Below are 18,432 nucleotides of genomic sequence, written 5' to 3' on the forward strand. Positions count from 1 at the left end.
ATGAAATGACATATTAAATAATGTATTTTAAATGTTTCAAATAGGCCTATACTAATGCAAGCTCATAAAGTATCTTTTTACAATTTCCTTTTTTTGTCCATCCAGCAAATACAAATTACAAACTACTTAAAAGTAAGTAAATACATTTGACTGAGATACTGCCCATCTCTGCTGCTGACCAAATCAAATAATGTTCAGTGTTTTTACAGTGTTTTTATTTGAATTTATTTACTTATTTATTTATTTGGATAACTTCTCTGCCAGGTGGGAACTGAAATAAACACACATGAGGCAGTTGAGTGAAATATTTGACCAGTTGAGGTGCTGAATGAAGCTAGAATTACTCATCACAGACTTTCAAATCTTAAATCAAAATGTGGCTGATTTGTTTGTGTATTAACTGGAAATAACACATTTCCAATATCCAATATCTCTAACACAGTTTTATAACACGCTGAGTTCACAGACCACTATGTGACTTTTGACACCATAAAACTGAAACGCGACACTCACCAAAAAGTTGGTTACTCTCAGATGTTTTAACATAGTAGATGATTTTTGTTTCTGTGACCTTTAAAGGACCAGAAAATATATCTGTGTGCCAACCAACCCCAGTCTCCCACTGTGTTTATATAAGGCATGATCACCTACACTAAAAAACAGCCTGAGCACAGATATTTTCTTTGAGCTTTTGCACCAACTTTTGCACCTCGGGGCCTGCTGCACATTGAGCTCAGGTCTGTCGGTCAATACTCCAGGGCAGCACACACACTTTTCGTCCCTCCCCCTGGCCAGAGAGCTGTTTTCTCAGCAGTGAAGTCAGCCACTGTTCAGTGGACGTTTGGTCATGTCTGGACTGCAGGGTGTTCGACTGCTGCTGCTGTGGGGCAGCGCCTGCCTCTTGCTGCCCGGCCTGGCCCAGGGGGCTCTGGTCATCTCCGGGGACCATGAAGCTCTGCAGGTAACTTAACACACCGACCTTTTTGTACTCTGTTTCTAAAATCACATTGTTTTACAGCAGAGGTAATCATTTTATCTGGTGGTTCCTGATTTAACCACTGGTCTGTTTTCATATGAAGAATCTCTTTAACATGAACTGTGTGACTTCAGATTTTTTTTTTTTTAACTTAAATCCTGCTCAGTTTTACTATCAAATTACTCCTTCTAACCTCTCCTCTCTGTTTGTATGTGTGTGACGCAGAATGTTAAGTTTTTCTTATAAGCTGGTTCATGTTAGGTCAGTGTTTTTCTTCTAACATTTTGGCACCATGTTGATTCACCCTGTTGTATTTGTATTTCAGGAGACAAGAGGAGCTGCCAGATCACTGCAGGTACTTTCCAGAAATTATTTACTGACAGACAGTCCTTTTATATCATGGTAAAAATGTTACACTAAAGTTGCATCTTTCTGCTTGTACATTTTAATTCTCAAAGTAAAATGAATAAGGCTATTTTTACGTGTAGATAATTCACATTATTAAATCCCATAAAGCAAGAGTTGAAGATGAAATTGCCTGATTTACACAGTGTTTAATTTTGATTTCTCAACTGAAATGTTGACTGTTTTTTTGTTTTTTTTGCTTGTTTGTTTTTTATTGTTTTTATTGTTACAGAAAAGAAGTACAAATGAGGCCAAGGTAAGAAAATAATTGTATCTCTATTGGTCACAGTGAGAAATATTCAACTGAATTCAATACAATTTTAACGATCATGTAAAGACATTGGTATATGCAGCAGCTCACCACAAAGATCAGCCATGTATTGGAGAAGGAAGAAAAAACTCCATTAATGACCAAACTAACAACTAAAGGCTGTGGAAATAGCTCATCAATCAAGGTCAATAGACTTGGTGAGATGAGATGAAGAGGGAGCTGAGGATCTGGATTTGAAGAGGAGTGGGCTTTTGATGAGCTTGTCCTGGTCTCTGGATAAGGTGGAGGTGAATGGAATGGAGGAGGGAGCGACGATTCTGCCTAAAATGACAGCTGACAGGAGCAGAGAGGAGAACAGCTTAAAAGTTTGGCAGGATCAGCATGAATGGCTGATGGAGATCGTGGCAAAGTTTGATTGGCTAACCGGGAGAGGGAACGCCCACAGTCAGCTGATTGGTGGAAGTGGTGAGAGTGGGATAGAGAGAGAATTGCAAATGGATGTAGCATGAACAAAGTCCTCCTGATTGAACTCATACTGAGCTTCATGTCTTTTTAGAAATGTCTTCAAGCTGTTATAATATATATCTTTGGCATCACATTTAATGTTTTATCTGTACATGCATATGTTAGGCGATTCATTGTTTTTCAAATGCGCTGGTTGTCCATTTACTTAAAACATGTAAAAAAATGTACAGCTTGAATTTGAAAGATTACTACACTGATTGTTAGGAACAAAATATTTACCGGGAACTAACCTTCTCAAGTTACTATCAATCAATCAATCAAACTTTATTTGTATAGCACTTTTCATACATTAAAAATGCAGCACAAAGTGCTTCACAGAATAAAAACAAACAAAAATAATACATACAGTACAGGCCAAAAGTTTGGACACACCTTCTCATTCAATGCGTTTTCTTTATTTTCATGACTATTTACATTGTAGATTCTCACTGAAGGCATCAAAACTATGAATGAACACATGTGGAGTTATGTACTTAACAAAAAAAGGTGAAATAACTGAAAACATGTTTTATATTCTAGTTTCTTTAAAATAGCCACCCTTTGCTCTGATTACTGCTTTGCACACTCTTGGCATTCTCTCCATGAGCTTCAAGAGGTAGTCACCTGAAATGGTTTCCACTTTACAGGTGTGCCTTATCAGGGTTAATTAGTGGAATTTCTTGCTTTATCAATGGGGTTGGGACCATCAGTTGTGTTGTGCAGAAGTCAGGTTAATACACAGCCGACAGCCCTATTGGACAACTGTTAAAATTCATATTATGGCAAGAATCAATCAGCTAACTAAAGAAAAACGAGTGGCCCTCATTACTTTAAGAAATGAAGGTCAGTCAGTCCGGAAAATTGCAAAAACTTTAAATGTGTCCCCAAGTGGAGTCGCAAAAACCATCAAGCGCTACAACGAAACTGGCACACATGAGGACCGACCCAGGAAAGGAAGACCAAGAGTCACCTCTGCTTCTGGGGATAAGTTCATCCAAGTCACCAGCCTCAGAAATGGCAAGTTAACAGCAGCTCAGATCAGAGACCAGATGAATGCCACACAGAGTTCTAGCAGCAGACCCATCTCTAGAACAACTGTTAAGAGGAGACTGCGCGAATCAGGCCTTCATGGTCAAATAACTGCTAGGAAACCACTGCTAAGGAGAGGCAACAAGCAGAAGAGATTTGTTTGGGCCAAGAAACACAAGGAATGGACATTAGACCAGTGGAAATCTGTGCTTTGGACTGATGAGTCCAAATTTGAGATCTTTGGTTCCAACCCCCACATATAAACACACACACACACACACACACACACACACACAGTCAATATAGTCAATAACATGGCTGGGCACTGAGGAACCAGGTGAGGAAAGAACCACCTATGGGGAGCCATCCACACTGAGAGGCGCTACAGCCCACAGCCACAGGGAGCGCCGCCACAGAGACCACCCCGACCAGACAAACCGGGGTGGACTCCACACATGGTGTGGAGATTAGGAAAAATTGAAGAGTTAAAGATTAAAATAATATTAATAATAATAATAAATAAATAAATTAAGATTTAGAGACTAAAATGCATAGAGATTTAAAAATAAATAATTTAAAAGCATTAGAAAGTAAAAAGAACATAATATAATAGAAGAATTAAAAGAGTACAAGAAATCAGTTAAGAGCTAAATTAAAAAGGTGAGTCTTGAGCCTCCTTTTAAAAACATCAACAGTCTCTGCAGTCCTGATGCTCTCCGGCAGGCTGTTCCATAAGTGAGGGCCATAATGGCTGAATGCAGCCTCCCCGTGGGTTTTTGTTCTAACTCTTGGAACAATTAAAAGGCCAGTGCCGGAGGACCTCAGGATTCGCGAGGGTTGATATGATAAAAGCAGGTCAGATAAATAAGATGGCCCAAGACCGTTAAGACATTTAAAAACTAATAAAAGAACCTTAAAATCGATCCTGAAACACACGGGGAGCCAATGCAGCGATTGTAAAACTGGTGAAATGTGCTCCCGCCCTCTGGTCCTTGTCAGCACTCGTGCGGCTGTGTTTTGGAGTAGCTGCAGATTAGAGATGGTCTTTTTGGGAAGACCAGACAGCAGGGCATTACAGTAATCTAAACGACAAGAGATAAAAGCATGCACCAGCACCTCCGTGTTAGCCTGAGAGAGAAACGGGCAGACTCTGGCTATATTCTTAAGATGATAAAAACCTATCTTTGTTACATTTTTGATGTGTGGAATAAAACTAAGCTCAGTCAAAAATGACGCCCAGGTTCTTTACACATTGTGAAGGTTTAAAATCTTTTAGTTTTGGTAAAAGTTTCTCTCTCTGGCCTTCAGGACCAATAATTAAAACCTCTGTTTTGTCCTGGTTGAGCTGTAGGAAATTCACTGCCATCCATGACTTGATATCTAAAATACAGTTAAAAAGGGTATCAATTGGCCCTGTGTCATCAAGAGACACGGCGATGTACAGCTGTGTGTCATCTGCGTAACTGTGGAAGCTGATGCCGTGCCTCCTGATGACGTCCCCAAGGGGAAGCATGTATAGATTAAAAAGAATTGGACCTAAAATTGACCCTTGGGGCACCCCACACCTAATTTCATGCGTTGTGGAGGAACATGTATCCATACTTACAAAGAAACAACAATCTGTGAGATAAGAGCTGAACCAGTTAAAAACAGTACCAGAGAGGCCCACCAGGTTTCTGAGTCTGTTTAATAAAATGTGGTGATCTACTGTATCAAAGGCGGCGCTTAGATCCAGTAGTACCAAGACTGTGAGTTTTTGTGAATCAACATTCAACCTGATATCATTTAAAATCTTTAAAAGGGCTGTCTCGGTACTGTGGTTCATCCTAAAACCAGATTGATATTTCTCTGAAATACTGTTTCTTTTTAAAAAATCATTTACTTGGTTAAAAACCAGTTTTTCTAAAATCTTACTTAAAAACGGTAAGTTGGATACAGGTTGGTAATTATTAAAAATGTTGGGATCTAAATTACTCTTCTTCAGAAGGGGCTTCACCACCGCCGTTTTGAAGGCAGCGGGGAAGACACCCGTCTGAAGAGAGTAATTCACTATATTTAAAATCTGTTCCTCAAAGAATCCATAAAATGTCTTTAAAAGTGATGTGGGAATCGGATCTAAAAGCCAAGTTGTTGGGTTTACCTGGGAGAAAACTCGACCAAGTGTCCTCGCATCAACCAGGACAAAACTCTCCAGTGTTTCCTCAGGTAAAAGCAATGATCCAGGTGTGTTAAAAATTACATTCCGTTGGGATAAAAGACTGGACCTGATATCATCGATTTTACTTCTGAAGTGGTCTGCAAAGTCCTCGCAGAGGGCATCTGTTGATATGTTGGATGGTTTATTAAAATTGGTGTTGGTTAAAAGATCGAAGGTGGAGAAAAGAAATTTGGGGTTGTTTTTATGATCGGAAATGAGTTTTGAAAAGTGGGATATTCTTGCCTGTTTGACTGTTTTATTGTAGGTTTTGAGTTGTTTGCGTAATATTTCAAAATGAACTGTCAATTTGGTTTTTCTCCACCTCCTCTCTGCACTCCTGCATTTTCTTTTCAGTCTTTTGATGTTATCATTTCTCCACGGGGGTGTAGGTTTTGTTTTTCTGATTTTGGTTAAAAGTGGAGCCACTGAGTCAAGTGTTGACTTTAATTTACTGTTAAAATTGTCCACAATAAAACCACAGGGTGCAGGTAAAATTTCAGCAGGAGTGCTCTGTAAAATCTCGATAAAATTTGCAGCCACTTCAGAAGTTAGGTAGTGTTTCCTCACCGTTCTCACCGGGGCCTCCTGATGGCTAAAACTGGTGATGTTAAAATACACACAGTAGTGGTCAGACACAGCCAGGTCAACAACAGAGGACACACCAGTGGACAGGCCATAGGTTATGACCAGGTCCAGGGTGTGTCCTCTGTTGTGAGTCAGCTGTGTGACATGCTGTTTAAAATCCATGCAGGTTAAAAGATTTAAAAATTCTCTGGACATTGGATCCGAGGTATTATCAGCATGTAAATTAAAATCACCAGTTATTAAAATTCTATTATAGGTGGTGTGTATGATTGTTAATAGTTCTGAAAAATCAGTGATAAAAGAGGTGGAATGGTGGGGTGGTCTGTAAACTGTGATACAAAGAATAGGAGGGCTTTAAAACAAAGGCATGATACTCAAATGATGAGTAGCTGTTAAAAGAAACTTCAGTAGAGTGCAGCGAATTTTTAGTGACTGAATAGAGAATAAAAAATTAAAATTTGGTGGGCAGGCCTCGGTGAGAACAACAGGTGCGTCAGTGCCAAGCCATGTCTCTGTTAAAAGAATACTGTCCAACTTGTTATCTAAAATCAGGTCATTTATGATAAAAGTTTTATTTAAAGAGAGTGCACGTTCAGCACGGCCAGGTTAATGTTTGTGCCGAACGTGCGCTCATCATCACAATGTGGTGAGTGTGGAGCAGGTGTGAGGGGAACTAAGTTTTTGGGGTTGCTATTGGTCCATGGTGAAGTTGTTCTGTTAAATCTGTTTGAAATTCTGACTGGAATGGATGTGGATGTGGGAGTGGGTTGGGGATGAACCAAAGAGGAAACCAGGGGGGCGTGTGCTTCCAATGTACGTCAGTCACATGGGGCACACTGAACAGCGTGCTGAATGTTAGCGCTAACATGCGGCTGCCCAGCCTGCTCGGGTGAAGCCCGTCAGCCCTGAAAACGGAGGACCGGTTCCAAAATAAGTTAAAATTGTCGATAAAAGTGAATCCATAGGTGCTACAGGCAGCCTGGACCCATGAATTGAGGGAGTGTAGCCGACTGAAGCGTTCTGCCCCGCGGGACAGTGTTGGCAGGGGGCCGCTGATAAAGACCGACTTACCACAGTTTTTTAAAAGGTTAAAAAGAGCAACAAAATCCATTTTTGTCTGCTCTGATTGCCGGCGGGCCGTGTCATTTGAGCCCAAATGGAAAATCAGCCGATTTATGGAGGAAGGGAGTGAATGAAGCAGTTCTGGAAGTTTGTCAACGATGACCGGAACTGTGGCTCCAGGAAAGCAGTGAGTTGTGGCGTTGAAAAAACGAATATTCCTGATGATGCTGTCTCCAAACAACACGGTGGAAGGAGGGAAAAGAGGACGAAGAGGAACACGATGGGGATAGGGTGACTCACATGAGGCAGGTGGACGGTCCATGCTGCGTGACCGGGGGGGCAGGAGCGGCGGCGACTCGGCGGTCCCGGCCCCAGCCCCGGCAGGAGCAGCGCCATCCCGGCTGTGGGAGAGGAGTCCCCCGGAGCGTCTCCGTACAGCTTCCTTTAGGAGCCTCCGACGCGCCGCGGAAACCGATGTCCGGGATGGGAGTCGATGGTCGGGTCCTGCAGCCGCGGCACTCCGGTCCACAGGTGCCAGCGAGGAAGACGCGGATCCATCCGTGCAGGGCGCTGCAGGTGTACCACCGGCCGGCGGAGAGGGAGCCACAGCACCGTTAGACGCCGAGGCCGACTCCTCCAAGCGGGGAGCGGCTGGAACAGCATCGGTCGGCGGGGAAGGAGCCGCAGCAGCAGCGTCTGCAGTGCCAACATCTGGATCTCCGTCCGATGCCAGGGCGCTGTAGCGGTTTGACAGGCTGAGGCGCGGAGGTGAGGCAACACAGCCAGGGCCTCTTTTACAACCTGCCGACCACCTCCACCCAAGACCACCGGCGACTCGGTGTTGAGCTGGAGGACGGTGGAGGCCAAGCGCTGGGATCCCAGTGCACCGTGTCCTGGAGGGCCGCCGTGAGTGAGGCGAGCTGGAGCGACTGTTCATGAGCCACCTCCTGGAGGGCGGTCAGCATGGAGGATTTGATGTTTAGCTCACCAGAGAGCCGGCGAATGTCCTCTTTCAGGTCAGAAATCTTTTTGTCTGCTTTTACAAGCTGGGGGTCCACATCGGCGTGCATAGATGTAGCCATATATAGGCTATGCTGGCGGAAGTTTTCCCACCTGTCAAGCAGGCCGTGTCTGGCTGTTAAAACCCCTAATGCTTGGACATCCAGTGATTAAAATAACGTCCGATTAAATGAGATAAATAAAAACAACTGATGTCCAAGCAGATAGCTTAAAAGTTACTCCAAAGCTAAAATAAATCAGTTTAAAATCGCGGGTTAGGGAGAGCACAGACAGGCAGCTACAAACGCCGACACATGCGCAAAGGAATCCCTCCAGTTTTCCCTCCAAAAAACACCACAAAGAGGCCTCCAAATATTATGCCTCTGTGCCGGCGACAGCTGTGGCCGGAGACATTATGTTTTCATGTTACCGGTCCCATTCTTGTGAACGTGATATCTCAAGAACGCCTGCGGTGAATTTCCTCAAATTTGGCTCAACGATGAACTGATTAGAATTTGGTGGTACATGGTAAATGGACCTGTACTCGAATAGCGCCTTTCTAGTCATCTGACCACTCAAAGAGCTTTTTACACTATGAGTCACATTCACCCATTCACACAAACATTCACACACTGGTGGCCGAAGCTACCGTACACTCACACTCACACACCAATGCGATTTGAGGTTCAGTATCTTGTCGTATGTTGACGTATCTGTTCAAGGATACGTTGACATGCAGACAGGAGGAGCTGGAAATCGAACCACTGATCTTCTGACTGGTGGACGACCTGCTCTACCTCTGGGCCACAGCTGCCCAGGTCAAAGGTCAAGGTCACTGTGACCTCACAAAACATGTTTTTGGCCATAACTCAAGGATCCATATGCTAGTAACAAAATTTCACACAAATGTCTGATAGAAAAAAATTAACAAGTGATGACATTTATATCCAGATGGTCGAAGGTCAACTTCCTTATGACACAACAATCTTCTAAAGAAAAACTTTTCTAGTCATTATTTAACATCATAGCTCAGGAGCAGAAGGGAAGACATTTGGTCAGATACTGAATTGGTGACAATAATTTTCAAACTGTGCTGATTGTAAAGATCTGTGCTGTGTGTGAAGCACTGATGTTTCCACAGGCATGGATGTAAACTGTAACTGCAACTGGTGGAGGCATACAACTGCAAGGTGCTAATTCTAGTTTCTGATTATTTTTGTGAGGGGAGCCCAGCGATAGTATCAAGGTGGCCATGGCCCTCCTTGGCCACCCCTTGGTGGCGCTACTGCTTGTAACATAGAGCTTTCCCTATTCAGTTGTGTTTCAGTCTTTCCATCTCTTCCTTCCTCTCTTTCTGTCTCAGGTGGAGGTGTACAGTGTGAAAGTGGACTGCACTGTGACGTCTCGTTTCGCCCACACCGTCATGACCTCCAAGGCTCGGAACAAAGCAAACTTCCCCCAAGAAATCTTCTTTGAAATGGAGCTGCCCAAGACCGCCTTCATCACCAACTTCAGCATGTCAGTCCGTCTCCACTCTGATTTCCACTCTGTCTGTGACACTGTTCATCACTGCTTCCGCTCCCAGTCGTCCTCTAAAGCTGATGTTTCTCACTTTATTTGCCTTAAGTTGCATATTTCTCCATCTGTGTGCCTCACAGGGAAATTGATGGCCAGGTGTATGTTGGGGAAGTGAAAGAAAAAGAGAAAGCCAAGAAACAGTATGAGAAGGCTGTTTCCTCTGGACAGACTGCTGGACTGGTCAAGTGAGTCAAAGAAAATAAAACAAACACATCAACAAAGCATCGAATACACGTTCAAAGAAATATGTGAGATCTATATTTTAATGTACTAAACTGATCACTCAAACAGTAGAGGCTGTCAGTCATGCTTGTGTTTCATTGCAGGGCATCTGGAAGAAAGATGGAGAAGTTTTCAGTGTCTGTCAACATTGCAGCTGAAAGTAACGTGACTTTTATTCTGACCTACGAGGAGCTCCTTCAGAGGAAACTGGGCCAGTATGAGATTCTGACTCGAGTTAAACCCCAACAACGGGTCCAGGATTTTCAGGTGAACGCACGTCCATGTTCAAATCCTGTCTCTTGTTGAGTTCAGATATTCTAAAAAAAATGGTTTAACTGACAAATTATGTGTGTGTGTGTGTGTGTGTGTGTGGAGACAGATAGTAACAAACATCTATGAGCCTCAGGGCATTTCTTATGTGGAAGCCCATGCAACCTTTCTCACCAATGAACTGCTCCCCCTGGTGGAGAAAGTGGTCACAGACAACAAGGTACAAAAAACAACAGGCCTTATAAGAAGTTGTCTCTGATTCTTTGCTTGTCTTACAGTCTCTGAATTTCAACTCTCTTATTTCTGCTCTCAAAATCTTTCTTTAAATTCAATAAAACAACTGACCCAAGATTTAAGAGTGAGCTGAACTGGTTGTAACGTATCCCGTTGTCAGGCACACATCTCTTTCTCACCAACTATGGAGGAGCAGAGGAAGTGTCCAGACTGTGATGGGACACTCATCGACGGAGATTTTGTCATCAAGTACGACGTGAACCGAGCAAAGAGCCTCGGGGACATTCAGGTTAGCTGTCAACAAACACTGTACTCAGTACTTGCTTCGTGCACATTTAAATCAGGCTTTACGTGTAAAACCAGCCCAACTGCCCGAAAAAAATGTTGGCATTGTACGTTTCTGCAAACCACAGTTATATTACATTTTGCACGATTCACATAGTTTAATGAGATGTTGGGACATTTCCAGCGATGTTAGTAGCAACCAAAGCAGGTTTTTTTAACAAGAGCAAATGGGGTATTTTAATCCACAAGATGATGTTTTTGTAACCCAAACTAAGTGGGCTTTTTTGCCCAATCTAACCTCACATAAACCACAGTGTTATGACAACATTAAATTGAAAAGTGAAATGTAAAGAAACATGTCCGCAACACATTAAACATACAATGTCACATATCCATGGTGTGCAGAAATGTACAGTACCAACATTTATTTTTGTGATTGGGATGGTAAAATTATATAGGTTTAGCTGAGCGAAGCATTAGTTCAGACAGGACATGTTGTCAATCTCAGCTCATATCTGAGCTATATCAGCTGATCTCAAACAGCCAATCAACTGATGGAGCAGCTGATTGATGGAAGGGAGCCAGCTGATAGATCACATGATTCCTTTCTATGCAACCAATTGGTGAATCTCATTCAGGACGCCCTATTGAAACTGCTCTGGCCTGCCTACTGTTGCTGTTTCCTCTGCAAGCTGCAACTGGCCTCCACCCCAGCTGCTCCCTTATGTTGTGTCTGACTTATCAATGTCATTTCTGTTGATGCTGCTCTGTTCTGTTCCTGGGGGGGTCTTTGCCTCTGCTGTCCCTGCCTTAGGTTTTCCATGTAGGCACATGGAAGGGCAGGGAGGTGTGCTCTCTCTGTCTTAAGTCTTTCCATGCAGGTGCGTGGAAGGACACAGAGGTGTGCTCTGTCTGCCTTAGGCTTTCCATATAGGGGGGCATGGAAGAGGCTTTCTGCGTAGGCCCGAGGAAAGGCAGAGAGGCCCCAGAACAGAGCCATACAGCCAATTATAATACTGCAAATGGAAGTAAAGTTTTCCTTGACTAAAGTGTTCTGACTGAACTGTATTTGTCTGAGGGCTGAGTTGTAAAATGAAATTGACCAATCTATGGTTAAATTGCCCAACGTGTAATGAATCAACTATATTTTATTGGAAAAATTCATCCAATTGTCATGTTGCCTTGTCATACTTTCATGTATACTTCTGCTCTTCATTCTCTTCAGATTGTGAATGGATACTTCGTGCACTTCTTTGCTCCCCCTGACCTGCCCAGAGTCCCAAAAAATGTGGTGTTTGTGATTGACAGGAGTGGATCAATGAGTGGGAGAAAGATACAACAGGTGAAAGACCATTCCTACTGTTGTTGTGTATCGATGGCCACATGAACACATTTTGACCTCTGACCTTTTGACTCATTGTAGACACGACAGGCATTGCTGGCCATCCTCAAAGACCTCCACGAGGAGGACCACTTTGCTCTCATCCCATTTGATAGCAATGTTGAGTTTTGGAGGGAATCACTTACCAAAGCAACCAAGGAAAACGTGGCTGAAGCAATGACATATGTCAGAGGGATACATGACCGCGGATGTAAATCGAAAAACAAGTGACATTACCTCTGTTGCTAAATTTCATCTTAACTCTGTAAATGACAGACATACACTCTCATACTACACATTTTACAGTATGTTGTGTGTTTTACTTCTAGCAACCAATATGAATGATGCACTGTTGAGAGGTGCGGAAATGCTGGTCAAAGACAGGCAGGAGAAGAAGCTCCCAGAGAGGAGCGTCGATATGATTATTTTACTGACTGATGGAATGCCAGACGGGGGTGAGCATGCAGAGTGTGTTCATACTGTAGGATATACTGTTGTTATGAGTGTGCATTTGATCGATGTATTTTGTATTGAGCATTCATTTTCTGCATGTTGTATCTGTGCATTTGAAGGAAGGTCTCAGCTCCCGATTATTCAGGAGAATATGCGATCGGCTATTGGAGGAAACATGTCTCTGTTCTGTCTTGGATTTGGAAATGATGTGGATTATTCCTTCCTGGATGTGATGAGCAAACAAAACAAGGGAGTGGCCCGCAGAATCTTTGAGGGTTCAGATGCAGACATTCAACTTCAGGTAAAGGCTCCAACTCTAGGCTCTGAATACGTTTTTCTAAACCAATTCAAAGATTTTATGAAGCTAAATGTAAATAATACCAGCTATGCTGAATTCTTCCACAATTGTGTAATCACTACTCATAATAAAATGATGATAAAAACTCTTCATATGGAACATTTTATACAAATATATGTAATGTGTATGTGCATTTATTCCAGGGTTTCTATGAGGAGGTGGCCAACCCTCTGCTTTCAGAGGTGGACCTGCGTTATCCTGACAACACAGTGGACTTCCTGACTACTAACCACTACAGCCAGCTGTTTAACGGCTCAGAGATCGTGGTGGCTGGTCGGCTGATGGACAATGACCTGGACAATTTCATGGTGGAAGTGTTCGGCCAGGGGGTGAGGAGAAGGAAATGGCGGAAATTTAGAGACAATACAGATGTGGATAGATGATGTGTGTTTATTACTCTGAGTTTTTTCCTCTCACCTGTAGTTTGAGGAGGACTTCAGGGTGCAGGGTCAGGCCAGTGCTGTGGATTGGAATGTGATATACCCAGATGAGGAGTACATCTTTGGAGATTTCACAGAGCGTCTGTGGGCCTACCTCACCATCCAGCAGCTACTGGAAAAGAGGTCTGATTGACAAATTTCACTCAAGCTGAGACCTGAAATCTTTATTTACCATTGGTCTCGTGAAAATCTTTGTCAAAGGAGTACTTTACTCCCCAAATAGCCATTTGTATATAAAGTTCTCACCCCGAGTAACACTGAATCAATGCAGAAAACTTGGAGGACTCCACGGTGAATAAAGAATCCCACAACAGAGAAAATTCTTGATGAATTAAAGGCATAGTGGACCATCTTTAACAACAGCAAAACTATATCAAAACATCCATTTACGTGCTGTTACATAACTCATGCAATATAATCCAAGACTCATTTATTCAGTCATATGCTCATTACTTTCCAAAAATCTGCATTTTCACTAAAAGCTTACTATTTCAAAACTGACCTGAAAATTAAACCAATGTAGGCTCTCTGCAAAGCTTGACCCCATCGACCAAACTAAATGACTGAGGCAGCAGTACACCAGCAGCTCCTGTGTTCAGCGACGTAAAATTACTGTGAGAATTCTCTCAGTTTTTAGATTTTTCGTTCACAGTGGAGGCATGCTAAAAAAATTTCTTCAGGAATCCAACATAATACCAGGTGTGTAATTGATGGCCATTTGGGGCTGAAGTATTCCTATAATAATACCTTTTGGGCATCGTCTGAGAGCCCAAGATGAATCTTGTAACTTTTTTTTTGTAAGATTCAGTGGTGGTTTTCTTGATGCCAGTGTCATTTGTGGCACCTTAAGTATATTTTTCCTTCATGCAGCAAGAGCGGTTCCCCAGATGAGAAAACCAACGCCACAGCCAAGGCCCTGGACATGTCTCTGAAGTACAGCTTTGTCACCCCTCTCACCTCCATGGTGGTCACCAAGCCTGAAACTGAGGATGGAACAGACAGCCCTCTCATTGCTGACAAGCTGACTGAGGGTAAGGCAGGAAAGAGAGGGTTTAAAAAGTGATACTGGACAGGTTTTTCTAAACATGGTTGCTGTCAGGCTTTTCCCTGAAAAGGAAAGCCTTATTGTAAAACAATCACAAGCAACACTGACTGCTGGATTCATGTTTTCAGCATATTATTTCTCTTTCCTCAACTGCACCAGCAGAGGGTGGTGCTCCAGTTTGAACTGTGGAATATACTAAGTTGTCTGTTTTTTACAGAGCAAAGACAACAGGCAGAGAGAGTGTGTAAGACAATCTTTTTTTTTTTTTTACCATATAGCATAAAAGATTCTTTTGGTATTAAATAAATTAACTGTATCGCTTTCAACTTGAATGTTATTGTTCCTGTTTCTAGCACATCGATATGTACCCCCTGCATATCACCCACCACCACCCACATATTTTGGTAAGTACATTTTTAGTTTTAGCTACATGGCTCTGGGTTTGGTAATATCAGCCTGTTGGTCAGCTGGTCTGTCAGTCGACCAAGAAATTTAGTAGCCCTTAAATATGCAAAACTTAAAGCCTTTAAAGATGTCAGGGAGTATAACATCAGTTGGCTATAAACTGTTGCTTGACAAACTGACCCAGGGAAATTTACACTGAGCATTTGACCAATGATAAAATAAAGCTTTCCTGAGAATGTTAATCCCTTAGAAGTGTCTTAATGTATCATTTTAAGAGGATATTGAGCTGGGGAACAGAGAATCCCAGGGATACAGATACGTTCCCACTCACTGTGAACATGTTAGCATGGCTGTGGACTCCTGCGACTTTACCCCTATTCTTGTTCAAATGTTTCAATCAACATGTTGAGCCAAAACTAGATTTAAAACAAAATCTCATCCATTTTGTTAATTGATGTCATTATACTCTGGTGTCACCTGCAGTGGATGGAGATCCTCATTTCATGATAGAGCTTCCTGACAGACACGACGCCCTGTGCTTCAATATCAACGACATGCCAGGAACCATTTTCAACCTGGTCAGAGACCCAGAACAAGGTCAGCCCTGAGTCCTCATTATCCTCATGACTTTGTTACCTCTTGATGTTTTGCCTCACACATGTGTATTTCCTGGAGATGATTTAGGACATTTCTCATGTATGAGCCAGTAAACCACACCCCTGCATCTAAAAACAGTGAGTGACTGAATCCTGTGTTGTTTCCTCAGGTATTTTGGTCAATGGCGAGACCATTGGAGACAAGAAGATTCCCCCTGATGGTAAAATTAACACCTACTTTTGGCGTTTCGGCATCATCCACCAGACTCTGGGGGTGAGGCTAGAGGTGAGCACTCAGGAGATCTCAGTGCTCCAGGATGGCAAACAAGTCAAAGTGCTGTGGTCTGATACAGCTGCTTTAAAAGGACCCAAGTAAGGACCCTTTATATGAGTAATATCAAACATAAACACCAGTTCAGGAAGAATAATTATCATCTTCCTCTCCTCCCCTTCTTCCTCCTCCAGCATGGATCTCCTCTTGACCAAGGATCGCAGCCTAACGGTTACTCTAAAGGATTCAGTCAAGTTTGTGGTCCTGCTTCACAAAGTGTGGAAGAAGCACCCGTACCATCGGGACTACTTGGGTTTCTACACCCTGGACAGCCACCTCCTGTCCCCTTCTGTTCACGGCCTGCTAGGTACGACATCACACACATGTCAGAGAGTAGACTGCATGCTTTAAGGTTCAATCACAAGTCAAAACCATTAATGTGGATTTGATTTCTGAAATTTCCTGTGATTTCTCCTCAGAGCAGAATAAAAATACAATCATAAAATAACCTGACACCAACAAAATCTGTCAGCCCAGAGAAGTTCCAGAATATCTGCCACTGTGTTTGGGGATTGCTCCTATATGACATACATGCAGAGAGGAGTACACCAGTAGTAGTGAGCTGTTTATGGTACAAAAGCTTGCAGAAACCTACTGTAGAATTCCTGCTCAGCACCAAACTGCAGACAGACACATTAAGCAACTAGCTGGTGAAATAGTGGAGCATTTAGCAGCAAAACAGAAAGACATTCCCTCAGGGGTTGGTAGAAACTAAAACAGAGCAAAATGGAGGATGGATATTGGACTTACATTCATCAGGTTGCCAGAAACAGGACTCCAAATGTTTGATGATGTGTAAATAAGCACCTTTTTGCCAACATGATTGCCATCTGTCAGTCGACCTGAGAGTCAATATATGACGTGCTAGGTGGCCTCCTGGGTCAGGTTTCAAAGTTCATGGATGGCGTCTTCATTGACACTTATTACATGCAGTGTGTCTTTTCAAAATACATATCTGTTTTCACAAGAAATGTGCTGCTCATAGCATGCATACAGTCTTTTTCAATGTAAACTTCCTACATAAGTAAAACACCCTGGTTCAAGGTTTATTTTTTAACTTTAGCCAACAATAATCCCTGGTTAGGTTTAGGCGACAAAAGCACATGGTCAGGTTTAGAAAAAAAAAAAAAAATCATAGTTTGGCATAAAATAACTATGAGTCTTACTAACGTCACGTCACGTCACGTCACGTCATGTCTAGTACTGTAGTTTGCTAAACATACTAGCATCAATCTCTTTGATAAAAAGAGATTGATTTTTGGTTTCACACGGGGAACAAATCGTTGGCTCCTGGGTGAAAGTCGTGTGTTTGTTTGTCCCTTCCACCTCCCCTCACGCCCACCCTGTTGGGACTTCTTGCTCTTTACACTATGATTGTTGCCAGCTGGGTCAGAAATAGCTACTGCTTGGTGCATGTCATACCACCAGAAAGAGTATCTCAGTGCGTTAGTGTCTGACATCCACTGCTTAAGCTATGGTATTTGATGAGTTAGGGCCAGCAGCATCAAAAATAGCCGCCATCCAGTGTGTATCATAGTGCTGTGAAAGGTGCCTCTGTACGTGGCTACCTGACACCAAAAACAATGACGAAGTTTGATGACTTGGGAGTGAGAACAGGCTGTCCTAACAAACTGCGCCATTAGGTTGGTGCACCACAGACTGTTAAAGCTGTAATATCAGCCTTATTATTTTCACCCGTGGGGGCAGTAGGGGGGGCAGTAATTGTGTCAGGGGGGCCATGATTTTTTTAAAACATTTTTTTAAATGTTTTTTGTGATGTTTTGCGGCAAAATGTGGTTTACAGAATGATTTAATTTTAAAATGATATTAACTTTCAATGGTGGTTCGTGCTCCAGGTCAGTTCTACCATGGGATTGAATATGAGGTGTCAGACCTGCGTCCAGGTGAAGTCCCAGAGAAACCAGATGCCACCATGTATGTGAAAGGACAGGAGCTCAATGTGACCAGGTACACTGCAGGCCTCAGATAAGTGTGGAAGAGTTTGTTGCATGCAGTGTGTGTCCACTGAATAAACTGCCTACATGACCATGTCTGTCTCGGTCCACAGAGGCTGGCAGAGAGACTTCAGGAGGGATGTGAAGAACGGAGAAAATGTTCCCTGCTGGTTTATTCACAGTAATGGAACCGGCCTCATCGATGGAGAGGCTGCAGACTACATTGTGTCAGGCCTTTTTAAAACAGTTTAAAAACAGGTTACACATCAGTGTCACTTACACCATGAATGAATGCTTTAACATCTTGTACACAAGGCCCAACAGGCTTCATTCACAGCAGTGCATGGACAATGTCACAGTTTCTATCAGTCTAATTGCTGGAATTATAAGAAAATACAAAATACAAAATACTGAGATGTTCTGAGAGACAGCCTCAGCTGCCACTTGTATTGAAATAAATGGGACAAAGTTGATAAAGATGGACTCACGCTGGACTGAATCATTTCATTTTGTTTTTTGTTGTTTCCATCATTGTTTAGAAAAGACAGTTAAAATGTAACTTATGAGAAAATGCCATAAACATTATTTTTATAAATAAACTGCATGATGTAGGTAAATCCCAGCTGCAAGGTTCAGGACTGATTTTATGCACTAGATGTCATGTTGAGACATTTTCAGCCCATGAAATGTGAATACATTTGGTAGGAAATGTTAATATCAATACCAGCATTGATGTATTTCATCACAGTGCATTGATGTCATCTAGTTACAGCTCACAAACATGTTTGAGCATGCAGTACCACTTCAGTGTTTGTCATGTTTGACTTAGAGAGTGTCCATTTCAAACCCTT

General features: G+C 42.5%; 1 protein-coding gene across 1 annotated transcript; it reads left to right on the forward strand.

Moving 5' to 3' along the window:
- The first annotated feature begins 803 nt into the window (after positions 1 to 803).
- On the forward strand, positions 804 to 18,058 carry LOC144462777 (inter-alpha-trypsin inhibitor heavy chain H3-like). The gene is made up of 22 exons (XM_078167423.1): positions 804 to 961; positions 1,302 to 1,331; positions 1,614 to 1,637; positions 9,392 to 9,546; positions 9,687 to 9,791; positions 9,933 to 10,095; positions 10,208 to 10,318; positions 10,493 to 10,621; positions 11,843 to 11,959; positions 12,041 to 12,209; positions 12,328 to 12,453; positions 12,571 to 12,752; positions 12,953 to 13,138; positions 13,233 to 13,372; positions 14,120 to 14,280; positions 14,512 to 14,538; positions 14,648 to 14,698; positions 15,183 to 15,296; positions 15,466 to 15,667; positions 15,761 to 15,933; positions 17,483 to 17,594; positions 17,695 to 18,058. Exons 1-22 carry the CDS (start codon positions 848 to 850, stop codon positions 17,831 to 17,833), a joined length of 2,730 nt encoding a protein of 909 aa, XP_078023549.1. The 5' UTR covers positions 804 to 847; the 3' UTR covers positions 17,834 to 18,058.
- The last annotated feature ends 374 nt before the right edge of the window (positions 18,059 to 18,432 follow it).

The sequence above is a fragment of the Epinephelus lanceolatus genome, chromosome 1 (genome assembly GCF_041903045.1).
Source record: "Epinephelus lanceolatus isolate andai-2023 chromosome 1, ASM4190304v1, whole genome shotgun sequence".
Lineage (NCBI taxonomy): Eukaryota > Metazoa > Chordata > Actinopteri > Perciformes > Serranidae > Epinephelus > Epinephelus lanceolatus.